The sequence below is a fragment of the Eretmochelys imbricata genome, chromosome 8 (assembly GCF_965152235.1).
Source record: "Eretmochelys imbricata isolate rEreImb1 chromosome 8, rEreImb1.hap1, whole genome shotgun sequence".
Lineage (NCBI taxonomy): Eukaryota > Metazoa > Chordata > Testudines > Cheloniidae > Eretmochelys > Eretmochelys imbricata.
The window spans coordinates 65,851,081-65,865,693 of record NC_135579.1 but is presented as its reverse complement, the minus strand read 5'-3'; the positions used below and the strand labels follow the sequence as shown (position 1 = coordinate 65,865,693).

At 40.9% G+C, this 14,613-nt stretch overlaps 1 protein-coding gene across 1 annotated transcript in view; it reads right to left on the bottom strand.

Annotated features, from left to right (window-relative positions):
• NR5A2 (nuclear receptor subfamily 5 group A member 2) overlaps positions 1-14,613 on the bottom strand; it is a 99,573-nt gene that overhangs the window by 31,222 nt on the left and 53,738 nt on the right. The window contains exon 5 of the mRNA XM_077824209.1: positions 13,058-13,177. Within this exon, the coding sequence (XP_077680335.1) occupies positions 13,058-13,177 (120 nt within the window). The remainder of the gene's footprint in view (positions 1-13,057; positions 13,178-14,613) is intronic.

Genomic DNA, 14,613 nt, shown 5'->3' with positions numbered 1-14,613 from the left:
TTCAAACAACCCTCCAACTTCTCCAAGCTCATCATCAGAAGCTCCCCCAGACCAGGACTCACCAACTCAAAGCACCAGACTCTGCCAGAACAACAGATGCAAAATCTGTGAGTATATCTCCACTGCTATAATGATTAACACATCTTTCAAGATCCATGGGTTCTTAACATGCCTATCACAACATATGGTGTACCTCATCCAGTGCACTAAATGGCCCAATAACAACTGTGTGGGTGAAATTACGTAACCACTACACTTTCAAATGAACTCACACAGAAAAATTATGTAAGACAAAAACACCATATCACCAGTGTGTGAATACTTTTTACAAAGCACTCACTCTGTATCTAACCTCTCAGTTCTCATCCTCAAAGGAAATCTGCACACCACTTTCAAAAGACGAGCCTGGGAGCTTAAATTCATAACTTTGCCTAGATATTAAAAATCATGGACTGAATAGAGAGATGGATTTATGACTTATTACAACAATCTATAACCCACTTAACTTACCCAGGTTTTTTCCTTTCCCCTCTATGACTGGAGAGATGTTAAAGGGGACACTTCACCTAGAATGGTCCTTTTGAAATGTGTAAACTACTTATGCTAAACAATCTCTTCAACCTTGTATTTAGCTGTGATGCTCTGGGTACATTCCTCAGACCGGAAGAAGAGCTCTGTGTAAACTCAAAAGCTTGTCTCTCTCACCAGCAGAAGTTGGTCCAATAAAATATATTACCTCAAATACCACGTCTCTCTAAAAAACCCCAAATAAACTACAGTACTTGTAACTTGAGCTGCAAATTCACATCATATGCAATTGCATACTGAAGAGCATAACTTTTACCTAATAGTGAGTCATACTGTGCCATCAATGCTGGTTAATTAACCAAATTAACCAAAAACCCGTTTGAAATTAAATGATGATTTGCATCCGATGAAGTGAGCTGTAGCTCACGAAAGCTTACGCTCAAATAAATTGGTTAGTCTCTAAGGTGCCATAAGTACTCCTTTTCTTTTTGCGGATATAGACTAACAGGGCTGCTACTCTTAAACCTGCCTTAAGATTGATGGTCTGATATTGCACAATAGATTTTAATGCAGAAGAAGATGGTTCAACATGATGATTGACACTTTCAAAAATAAGAGCTTAAAACTAAGCGCCTAAATCCCTATTTAGGTGCCTGAGGGTGGGATTTTCAAAAGTGCCTAAGTAACTTAGGAATACAAGTCACAATGAATTCAATGGGAGCAATGTTAGGCCAAAGCTGAGTACATTTGAAAATCCCATCTTAAAACTGTGAAAAGTGATGTATTTGGGAAAACTTATACCGGAAACCAGATCAAGTAATCTCTAGTTGATCAATACAGTTGTAAGGTATTTACTTAGATGAGGCCAAATTCTGAGATCCTTACACACAAAGATCTCTCTGAAGTCAATGAGAGGTTTTGCCTAAGTAAGAATTTAAGGCAAATCTTGTTTACAACGGAAAACTATATTCTGGGCTAAATAAGCTTTGAGCCTGAAAGCCAAGATATGAATACGACTGAGTTAACAGGGACCATCAAATTGATTGGTGCTCTTATGATTTAGTATAATAATTGTGCTCTCCATCTCACTGGTGCTCTGACCGGCTACAGCCCATGACTGCCTGAATTTCTCCCCAGCCTGTCACTTGACTTGTGGCTGGCCTTGTCCACAAGCAAAAGGGGTTGCGGCAGTGGCACAATGAATCTTTTGTGCCCTGAACAGGTGCCAGCAAGCATTTGGGGGCAGAAGGCCTAGCTAGGACTACTTCTTCAAGACCTAGCCGAACAGTTGGTCGTAGCAGTCGTTCGCCATTTGGTCTGTTCCTGCATGGCTGCAAGGGCTTGACGGCCTGAGCGTCCAACATCAGAACAGATTTGATGAACCTATGTAATAGGGGATCTGCCTCTTGGCTGCTTCCACCCCTCAGTTGGTGGAATTTTATTCCAGATGTTACAAGCCACCCAGAGAACGGCGTTCGCTGCAATGTCTTGTGGTACACTCGCTAGGACTAGTAGCCTCTTAAACATAGATTAGGAAAGATGAGGTCCTTATCCCTTTCACTGGACAGCAGAGCAGCACTGGTCTGAAGGGGAGAGTATGCTGCACCCTCTTGTGGGGCAGCAGAGATCCTGCTGCAGTGGGCTCCTCAGGAGGAATTCTGGTTGAGCCAGCCAGAATGCCACAAAGGATTCCGCTGCTATAGAACTCTTCCATACAGATCCTAATACAAATCCTAAAACGTAAAAGCACAATCTGGCTCCTTCCCTGCACTAAAATTAATTCTTTTTTTAAAGTTAAATTGTATTTAACATCTAGGATCAGGTGGAGAAATAGAGGGTTGGTGGGGGAAGCATGTGAGTGGGGAGATTGAAGCTGAGTGGTCATATTTGCTGAATGCTTATGGATGGGGTGCAGTAGCCAGTCATAGTGTAGCGATTTGCATAATCACTGTATTGTCCTTTTTCAATAATTAATCCTTTAGTTGGCTAATAATTGTCCCCAGACTAGTAGATTACAGTGACTTTCACAGTGTATAGTTATAAAATACCAACTGTACCACTGAATTTTACATCCTCTTCAACCAGTGCCAGGAATTGCATAACTGAGGAATAAAGCTACAGTTACAGATCAATAACTGGACAGCAACTGGACATTCTGACTGGCTGAGATAATGTAATTTCAGTTTAGTGACATTTAATTCATATATAATTTAGTAAATTAACTTACTGTTTGTGGATAAGTGGGTGTGTTTGGGAGAAGGGGGTGGACAGGCAGGTGACTTAACATAAGTTAGCTTCATACCTAAAACTTTCTCATAAGGATGTGATACTATAGTAACAAGCATGGTTTGTAGAGAAGGATTATTTAATATCACAAGCATAATTATGTTTCTATTGTTTGCTGAAGCATGAGACTGTATACCTTTCACTGGCAACTACATTTCACTTTTCACTACATTTTTACATAGCTATTAAAGCTCATTTAGAACTTTTCATATATAATTTACCTCGGTAACTTAATGTTGTTCATAAATATTTGCTTCAGATTTTTAGATCTGCCTTTGTTTTATATAAATTGAGATGGGCTCATATTGGACAAAGACAGAAGGTATAGTTAAATCAGTTTGTTATATTAATTAAAATTGTGATGACTTGTACAGTGTAAGATGCCTGACATTTTAACATGGTACACAATAATAGAAGATAATGAATTAAGTTGCCAGTGGACCTTTCCCTTAGAATGATGTTATTGTGGTTGCTAATTAGCTATAATATGCAAATAGTAAAACTGATAACACTTCAAAGTACTGTATTTGTTTTGTCTAACTTACATTATAAAGACCACTAGTACATCAAGATAGGAATAGATTGCAATTTCCTGTATTGGGCCATATATATATTATCTACAGTGACTGATTTGACTTTGTTATAAAACCTATCATTGTAAAAGTATTCTCAAGGTGCCGTACAGAGAGCAGTTTTAATCAATTACTTATTTTTTTTATAGAAGTAATGACCAAGATCAGGTTCTTCAAATTAACAACACTATAAACATTATGTTAAAGTAACATGCAGGACCTGGCTAACTCAGTTACCACAATACATTGTTAAAGTGCCCACTCCATCCTTTGCTCACCTTATCTTGATTAATACTATCACATCTGCTCAGAGACCTCTACAAAATTACTACAGAAATTACTATAACAAATGACCCTCCCCTTGGAGTACAACCTACATAGAGATGGCCTGGAACCAAATCCCTGAGTCTGAACATGCCAGAACTTCAGGGAAGTTTAGATCTGAGATCAGAACTTTCTACTTTTGTGAATGATTACATAGATGCCTTAGTGTCATACTAATTCACTATTTTCCCACTGATAGGTAGTGAGGAGGTGCTTTTAACTCCAAGGATTTAACATTTCCCTTTGTACTCCCCCCTATTCTCAAAGATTTTCAAATCTCCTTCCACTGGAGGAGGGCTGTCTATGCTCACTCTGGAGACCATCAGTGTCACTATTGCAATTGCCCTGAGGGGTTGCTAGAAATGATATAGTGTCCACTCCCTCCAGGGATACTGCTTCTGAAATGCTCCCATTGCTTGTTGGTTCTAGAGCTTGAAATCTGATATGGGACCTATACTGGCACCATCCTTGTGGTGCTGCTACCAGACTGCCAGTCCATTAGCTCATGGTTTGGCAATGACCCTCTTTGTCTTTCTGGAAACACTGTATTAAAGAATGAGAAAGGAAAACATTTCCCAAGGAAGGGTCTAGGTGTTAAAACTGTGTGAAACTGCAATTTTGGTTCACAGGGATTAATAGAAGGTGTTCTCCTTGCTGTGGGGATCCTCATCCCTATATATTTTTTTGGGTTTTAGATGTTGGATCATATTAAAGAAGTTCTGTATTAAAATCACAAATGAGTTTGATTCCCCATAGTTTAAATTCCAGGCTATTACTAATTAAGAGATCTCTTGGTTTTTGGTACTGTTTCTCTCCCTCTGTGTGAAACTTGCAAGCTGCTAATTGTGTTAGTACATTCTAAGACAGAGTCTGCTCTCAAAGCAATTCTTTGTAACAACAACTACTCACACAGAGAAAGGCTCAAAGCAATACTCTGTAACAATAGAAACAGCACCCAGAGACTCCCCACCCTTTTCTTGTATTCATCTCGCTTTGTTAACAATTGTGATTAAAATAGAGATAGAGGATGTATGTGGATGGATGCTTGGTGTGGATAATAACTGAATGATCAGGGAGGTGCCAGCCTAAGAATCCAGTGTCCATCGGCTGAAGAAGGCGTCAAGTGGAAATAACCAGAGGACCCCCGGAGGGCAGACTGGAATCCACCCAACAGCCTCAAGAATGGGAGAACCAAAGAACAAGATAACATCTGGCAGCACAGAGCCATCAGGAATGTGACATCTGCTGATTGATTCAGCAACAGCATGATGAAGCAATTCCCATAGACTGGCATAGAAAGAAATTCCTATAAAAATGGACTCTAGAAAGTGAGAACTTTGGGGTCTGATTCTGCAAACCAACTTCCAGGAGCATCAGATGAGCATCTGACAAGTCCCTGCTCCCTCTTCATGTCCAGGCCACCTGGCCAGTGGCTTGGCATGAGCAACTCTAAGGCTGGTAACTATGATGATAACCTTGCAGAACCTGAGTGTGTGTGTGTTTGTGTGTATGAATGAATGAATGAATGAATGTGTGAATAAATATGAAATTGAATGGAATGTTATAGCTGTAACTAACTGCTTACTATGATTCTTTCTGTATTCACAATAAATGTGGTATTTTGCCTTTCCCCCTTTAATAAGATCCTGCTGGTTTTTATTTTATTGGTATAACATTTATTCAAACTCAAAATCTCAGTAGTAAACTGGTTTTGTATTGAATGCATAACATAGCAAAGCCTCCTAAGCAAACACTAATCATGGCAAGATTGCTGAAAATCTTGGCCCAGGGTTACTTAAAAGGTTCAGGATCCTTAGCAAACCTTTAGAGGGACCTGAATTTGGCATTTGTAATTAAGCCTACAGTCTGGTGAGTTTTGTGTAATTTGAGATGTCACTGTAAACTTTTAGCACAGATGGAATGAACACACCATTTTATCATCAGAGATGAGAGACTGTTAAGGACAAACCTAACACTGTTTTAAATATGTGGGTTAAGGTTCTGTTTTTTCCTTCCCTTTTGGTCAGAGATAGCTAGATCAGATGAGACTTGGGCAAACCTGAACACAAGAGGACAATAAACCGAACACAAAACAATCATTGCTGTACACTGTTTGTATTCACCTTGTCCCAAATCCTGAAGCCCATTGCCTGTGTAATGACTTCAGGATTTGGCCGCTTGTGCACAAATTAGTACTGGATGCTCTGTGCGCTGATGCTCTTTTTAAATTTACACCACCACGAGCTGCACTGACTGCAATGTGTTCTTGTCACAAAGTTAGTAAGAAAGCAAAAAGAAATACCATTTTGTTTTCAGAACAATTTCATGCAAAAGCTAACGTCATTACCATATGCCTCCTTTATAAAAATCAAGGGTAATCATTTTGTTGTTAAGTATTGCAATATACTGGCTGTGGATTCCATTTCACTAATAGACTAGGGTGAAATTCACCTCTGTATAGAGGACTAACATAAGGACTATTTACCATTTAGTTCCTACTTCAGTCCTTAAAATTTCTTCCAATAATATTGGCTGAGTGCAAAACAAAATCTCATATCCTTAACACGCAGCAAGTTGGAAAGTTTGAAAGTTCTGCCTAAACACATGGGATGGACAAATTCAGAAATTGCACTTTAAGAAAAGTTGAACAACTGTAACACCAAGTATATATCAGATATTTATTGAATGGAACTGGGGTTTATAGTTGAAATATTTTTTCATTCCTTCTTTACAAAATGGAGAAAGAGAAGAACAATTCACTTATGTCCCTTCTTTAACAACCTCTTTTTTCTCTCTCACTACAATTCTTTCTCCTGTTCCTCCTGTAGTTTTATTTAGGTGTTGCTGCCATGGGACTGCTTCTGAAATGGATTCCTCTTTCTCATGAAGTTGTGTGTAGCCAGCACCTAGGAAGCTCAGCTGTGCCCCCAGATTCTCTCCATCAACTATGTGCTATCAGGGTGGATCTTGAGGCAAATTTGGTCTCCAAAGGCCTTGGCTAATACGGTTGAGGTGAGTAAGTGTCCACCAGAGATTATGGCAGCGCATAAAAAAGCCCACCCATTCCCCACTCTGCCAACATCTGATAGTAATGGGGAATTAAAAGAAAGCTGCAAAGTATTGCACCAAGAGATGGGTTCAAACCACAATATTCAGATGTAGGTTGAGATTCAGATCTTAACCTGCTTCAAAACTAGACGTTGTTTAGATCTTCGATTTCAATTACAGCCCATCCTCATAAACCCAATTGGGGATAGAAAATCATGTGACCTGTTTCAGTCAATTGGCCAACCAGTCAAAAATTTTAAAAAATATCTCAAAGAAGTCTGAGTTTTAGGCAAAGTTGTGAGTCATTGTTTTTTATCTGAATTGATTTGACCAAATGTGGTGATCTGTGGTAATCTGTCTGTACAATTTTATGAATTAAGACTGGTGCTCTGAAGTTGTTCTTATGAAAATACTGTATTTTGGAATACCTCTATGTAAATGTGGAATTCACCATGTGCTGACAGGGCCTGTAGCACATACAGACCAGACTAGGGATGATGGAGGGTAGATAACCATAATGATTGTACTCTGCCCACATAATAGGTATGCTAAGAAGGTTGGCTGATGCAAGGAGAACCAGTTTTTTCCAACCCCTCCACTGGGGACTGGCATTTAGAGCAGTGGAAAATCCCCAGAAGCAGAACAAAGGACATATTGTTGTTGATGGGACATATAAACTAAAGGTACTCAGAATGAGAGAGGCAGGAAGGTTTAGGTAGGAAGAGATGAGTCAGGCATGCTCTCATAGCTGCGAGATGTGCGTGCTCTCTGTTCAGTTGCTAGAACAACTAACGTCAGAGAAAGCGAGAGACTCCCTGGTTCAGCAGTAAAGCCATGAGCTGCAGCAGAAGTATCCTGGATATGCCTAGAGGATACCTCAGCCCAAAGGCTGCCCTAGAGTGGTGAAGAAATCGAGGCAGGGAAATGTGTGTAGAATTCATTATTTTTATATAGATCTGTGCATTTCTTGTGGTTTTTAAAGGAAGAATGATGGTTTTAGAAATCTGTGCAAAATCTGTCTGTGTTGTGTTATGCCTCTCATGTGCCCTAGAAGAGTTAACCTGTGGACCCAGAACACCCACACAACTGGAGTTCTGGGAGACAGTGTGTTTAAGCTACAGGAGAATCGGGGGGAATGGTCAGTATTGGTCCCAGGGTCTTGGCAGTTGGATCACAAGGTCTCAGCTCTCAGGATGGGGTGCTAGACAGAAGATCTGCATCCCAAGAGTGTGTCTGAAGACCCCAGCCTGCACCTGAGAAGGAGCCAGAATTTACCTATGTACATTGCCAAAGAGCCACAGTAATACATCAGCAGCCCCGCATCAGCTCCCCCGCCGCCTGCCAGCAGCCCTGCTGATCAGCACCTCACCCTCCTTCCCCATGCCTCCAGCGGCATGCAGGAGGCTCTGGGGGGAAGGGGAGGAGCGAGGGCATGACAGGCTCAGGGAACGGGGCAGGAAGGAGCGGGAGCCTTGGGGGAAGGGGTGAAGTAGGGACAAGGCCTGTGGCAGAGTCAGGGGTTGAGCAGTGAGCAAACCCCTGACCTCACCCAGCTCATTGGAAAGTTGGCGCCTGTAGCTACAGCCTCAGAGTTGGTGCCTGTGCAAGGAGCCAGATATTAACTTCTGAAGAGCCGCGTGCAGATCTGGAGCCACAGGTTGGCCACCCGCGCTCCAGAGGCTTAAAGCACACAGGATACAGTGGTTGGATTCCCTCACAGCTGTCTGATGAATGTCCAGTAGGGGGAGCTCAACTAGATTTATAATACCATACTAAGAAAGCAGAGGATTTTACTGCAACTATCAGGGGAGCATGGGTAAGATCAAAATGAATAACTCATGTCCTGGCAGCCTGGGCAATATATCTCATGTTGCACATTAACTACTGCAGCAAAATGCATGAACAATGAATAATATTCTGTTGTAATGTCTACTCTTGAGTTCTGAGAACAAGAAAAATGACAGCACCTTGTTATGTAGAGAATTCAGTAGGATAGCACATAACCCTGGAGGAATTAAAGTTTCTCTTTAATGGGAAATGGTTTGTTACCATCACATACCACGTGGTTAGCCTGTGAAACCTGGAACATGGAAAGCAATGTGGCAATGATTTACAATTAACTAATACAGTGCAACTCATTCCTTGGTTGTTTTGTGTTATGAAATTTGAAGAGATGTAAAATGCACCTGTGCTAGTTTATGTCCTTTTGAAATGGTAATTACTGTTGCTGAGGGGCAGCATTTAGTACAGAAAATGAAACGTGCACAGAAAGGAACTCATCCATGAGGAACTGCTGAGGGACCGTAATGATCTGAAAAAGTGCTTTCTTGCAACACCCCCCCCCCGCATTATTTATGAAACTCCAGCCAAATAAATAAATAAAACAAAGCCTTTCTGTGCAAGCCCCAGGGCTTGCTGCTTTGCCACTGACTGTGCTCTTTCCTATCAAGGGTCGGCATGTGGCTGGAAAGAGGGCAGTACAGCTGTGCAGAACTCCAACCAGAGCTCCTAGACATCCTGTACTTGATTTGAAGCCTTTGAAAGGGTACAGAGTGTGCTTCATGCAACTGGCCCAGTTCTGCTGGCTGGGGTGGAGTAGGTGAAGTTTATGACACTTATTTATCCTGCTCTTCCCATGGCCTTAGAGAAGGTTGGCATCACTAGCCAGGAATGGTCCTTCCCCTATGAGAGCATAATGGCTATGATTATAACCAGCTCATGGGCAAAGGTGCAAGGAGGAAGGCTTTCTGGGCTCTCTTAACTTTATTACCTTGCAGGGCTAGTCACAATCTAGCTCTTAATGTCTCCAAGTTAACAAAGCAGACTATATAGGACTCCATTTAGAAAAAATGATGGGCTTGTACTCAAAGATAGTGACAGCCAGAACCACAAACATTTCTCTTGAAAGCTTGTATGTTGCCCTATAATCTTGCTTATAGTGAGGATGATAATGATAAATAATATCCATAGCGCTTCTCAGTCAAATGATTCAAGTACTTTCCAGACATTGAGCAATTTAGTGTCATGACAATTACTTAATATAGGCATTATTGATGTGATGCAGGCATTATCTGCATTTTACTGTTGGGGAAACTGAGGCACGCCGTTACATCTTGGGTGCCGGGCAGCAATCAACAAGCACACAGCACGCTGCACAATAGCAGAGGTTGGAAGTATTTTGGTCTAGGACATTGGTGCCCCAGAATTACTAAAAACACAGTGGGATCTTTAGCATCAATGTAAAGCCGACAGACAGTTTCTAAGCTTTCTATCAAAAATTCTCCCTGCGTAGTAAGCCATAGTTTCAGTTTATCTCTCTCAGATATAAATGGGATGAGTTTATCCTGCCAGGATTTGAACTTGTGGTTTTAGTAAGTCTGGATATTTAAAACCTGATCCTTAGAACACTCAGCTAGCCTCTCTGTAAAATAGTTTCTGTTAGTCCTGAATGGCCTTTTAAACTGAGTGTTTTAAAATTACAAGCGGCAAATTACTTATACTGGCATAGTTAGAGCAATCCCATAGTTCCCTGCTAATGTTCCAGTGGATAGGCCACTAGCATAAACAGGCACAGTCAATGGAGTAGTGTGCACTTCCACTAGCAATGAATTTGATTCCATATTGATGGTGATCAGAGTAGGATGAGACTGCATACCTAGAATCTACCAGATGTGTGTTTGATTTCAGACTATTTACTGTCTTATTACCAGCAGTCTCAGACTGCTGTTATTTTTGGATAGTCTATTTGATCCGGCTGCTGTTCATCTCTACTTCTCAGTGAAAGTCTGTAGGAGATTAGCTGGAGCCTAAGTTAGTTCTCAGCACGAGTGAAGTGAGCAGTAGCCCATCCATAAGGAGAGGCACTGAAATTGGTTTTTGTTGTTGTTCTTGCAGGGTGGGTCCCTCTATTCGCTGAACATTTCAAGTTGAAGGAAGAGTGTTCAATGGATGAGGAGAAGCTCTTTGAAGGGGATGCTGAGAGTGCCTGCACCAACTAATGCAGCACTAATGCTGGAAGAGACGTAGGTGAAATTGGGTCTGAAAAGAGGACATATTAGACCAGCTTGTCAGTGGTGGGGCAAAAATGGATGCAACCAGTCCAATTTAGTCATATTTTGAGACTCTAGTTTTGCCTGGAAAAATAAATTTTCCAAGCAACTCTGATCATTTGTAAGCAGTGCAATTATTATGCAGCCTGCTGTGCATTATTGCCCAATAGTCATGAAATGTTCCGCTTTGTCTTTGTATCACAAGCACATCTTTTTTTTTTTTTTTTTTTTTTTTTTTAAGTACAGGCTAAAAGTGCACAAGGCAATAAGAAATTACTATTGCATATAAATGGCTGCAATGCAAGGGAATAAGTTAATCATAAAATAAATTAGACATTAATTTACTACAACCCTCAGGAATAGAAAACTGCCAATGTGTCATAGTAACAGATAGTATTTTCCATTTTGAAAGGGAATTATAAACATAAAAATCATAAGCATCCTTGTGTGGTAGGTAAGCCGCTACTATTATCTTCATTTTGCAGATGGGGAAACAGAGGATCGACTTTGCTTTCACTGACACCAATATAAACCCAGAGTAATTCCACTCCTTTCAGCTGATCTCAGTGTGGGGCAGAATCTTGGCCTAGGGACATTAAGTTATTTGCCAAATGCTGCAAAGGGCATCAGGATTAGCCAAGATTAGAATGTGGGAGTAATGTGGCTGCCCAGTCCTGGTCTAGCACCACTAGACCATGTCTGTGATGATAAACTTTCTAATAGCAAGCAGAACACTTCTTCTGAGCATAGGGAAATGGCCTCCATTCATAAAATTATGAAACTAAGTTGCTAAGCAAATTCTGCACAGCATAGACCCATGCATGATGTATTTCTGTAGTTGGAAAAAAGAGTTGTTTCCCATTGTGCATATCAATCTAGGCAGCTTAGTTTTACTCCTGAGGGCATTCTGCGCCAAAAAATTAAAAATTCTGCACACAGTATTTTAAAATTCTGCAAAATTCTGCAAATGTTATTTGTCAAATAAATGTGGAGGCTCCATAATGGCTCCACTGGCTGCACTGGCTGGATATTAGGGGGTCTGGATGCATGCGGGTTGGGCAGATGGGGGAGCAGCTCCCTGTAGAGGGATCCCTCCCACTGTAGCTGAGGAGTGATGGGTGCAGGAAGCAGGGGGTAGAGGGAAGAATTTTCAGAGCTTCCTGCAGCTGGGAAAGAAATTGGGGGATGGGTCTGACCCAGCCCTGGATGCCATGCAGGGGAAGAGGAAGCCCAGTCCTTCTCAGCCCAGCCGGGACTAGCAGCTGAGCCCAGTGCAAGAGTAGGAGCCACCAGCCGGGTCTTCCCCAGTCCTGCCCCCTGCCCCACAGTGATTTACTTCTCTGCAAGCTGCTGGGGCACCGGAAGCATACTGCTGGGGAGGGTCACATGACTGCTCTTTTGTCATTCCTTTGCTTCCCTGTCAGAAAGTCATTTTTCTGCAGGGAAGCAAAGAAATCTGTGGTGGACATAAATTCTGCGCATGCGCAATAGCGCAGAATTCCCCCAGGAATATAGTTTGCAGTTACTTAAATACCAGTGGACCATCATTTGTTTTCACTTTGAATCAGGAACCAAATGTACAGGCACACTCTACCTCTCACTGATACTGTACATTTTGTTCCATTAAAGTCTGAATATGTATTCTATTAATAGGTTCTCATTTTCATTGTCAAGCCCGTTGTGCTTTTGGAAATTATAAATGATTCAAAGCTTTCTATATTATTTTGATTTTCCCACAATTTTCCTCATTTCATAATTTAGCCTGTTTTTTGCTGTGTCAGACAGACTATACCTCTGATGCCTGGAGACAATCAACTTTTTTAGAAGCTGTTTAGCAACACTGGGTAATAGCTGCAGGGAACTTCTGAGCTGACCAGTGATTATTCTGAGTAAACCAGAATTCTCAAAGAAAAATAAACTTTTACTGCTCAGGTCTAAACCCTAGTTTTTGTCAGAAACCATCTTAGCCCTAGGAAATAAAACTTCTTGAGAGACACTTCAGGTCTACTCTCTTTCAATCATAGTGGTATACAAGTAGATTGGAAAAGCAAAGTGCTTATAATTATATCTGCTTTTATAAGTTTAACTGTAATCATTGGACTAGGAACAGAGTACACAAGTCATTTTATCTACATTATTTGTAGCCAATCTCTCTATTTCAGAACACAAGTGCTTCTGACCTAGTTAAGCTCCTGCTATTCTGAAGATGATTAATAAAAAAACAACACCTCTTGGAGTCTGAACACTCACTTGTTGCCCAGTAACCAGAAGGATAGAGCCTTCTTTCCCATGTACCACTTGCCGGAAAATGTGATCTAGAATTAAGAGTTCACTCCAGCAATTCTGAAGCAGCTTCATTTGGTCATCAACCTGTAAAACAAACAGAAAAATTGATAGTATTACTTTGGTAATAACTTTTACAGAACTCATACTGCACAGATTGCTGAAGGAGAAGAAGGTAGCATACCACCCTTTTTAGTTGTCTAGTTAAGTTTCAGATATTCAGATTTAACGTTTTGAGAACTGAAGTGATGTCAATAATGATTGGTGTCAGAACACTGATATCGCAGCTGATAGGCCTTTGTCATTAGATGGCACAATCTATGGTTAAGTAGAATATTTACAATTGATTAACTGCTAGAATAAGGTGATCCATGAGCATAATAACCAAATTATACTGGACACCTGGTGAAATGCCCACTGACTGAGCAATTAATTTTATTTTTCCACCTTATTAGGTGCTTATCTCAGGAGATCAGCATTCTTTTCCTTTCTCAACCACTAGCCTGCTGTGTGACCTCATGCCTCAATTTCCTTATCTGCAAAATGTAGATGATACTCACTTTCCTTTAGACTGCTTTGAGATCTATGAGTGAAAAGCTCTGGAGAAGAGCTGAATATTATTATATGCCTATTATGCTCTTATGGCGATGTTCTTTTAAACTGCAACTTTCACCATGGATTAATATAAATTGAATAACTGAGCGTGACACACACTTTAAAAGAAGTAATTAAAGAATTTTAGGCCTTCTGAAAAAACCCCCCCAGCTTTGGGGAGTGGATCTTATTTGACTCACAGAACAGGCATAGAAAAGACAGTGCTAGTGCAGGCATCTCCCTGCTCCCTGCCACTGAGCCCCACTCTTTAGAAGTACTGGAGAATCAGCAGAAAAGTATCAAAAACCCAGTTGCCTTGACAAGCCCCGGTCCAGGATTAATCCCGTGACAAGGAGCAGGCTGAGGAAGAAGTAAATACTGCCTCCAGCAGTGGTGGTGTTACACTGAGAAAGGAAGGATGCTTCCTCTCCACGGTTTACTTCTAGAAATAAAATGGAGCAGGGTGACTCCAGGCAGGAGAAGAAAATGTATGTACAAGCAGTAGTCAGAGAATTTGTACAGTAGTAAGAGCTGTATCACTGACTGCATCTGGTAATAGCAGAAGCATATCTGACACTAGTCCTGATTCTGACCACCTAGAATATTGTCCAGGCATTGAAACATAGCAATTATAATCTGAGTCAGAGACAGACTGGAAGAGGCTGAGATTAAAGGAGTCTGTCTTCTCCCAAAAGGGAGGAGAAGAAAAAACATGCAAAATAAAGGGTAAATTTCCTGTGAGTAGTACACCTTCCTGAATACAGAGAGTAAACAGTGCCAGAATGAACCTAGAGGATTCTGGTGCTACTGTATACTGAAACCAAGATTTTCAAAATGTATTCCTGAATTTAGGTTCCTAACTGATTTAGGCAACTTAATCCAAACGTGCTGAACATTTGAAATCAATGGCTGTTGCTATGTGCTCAGCA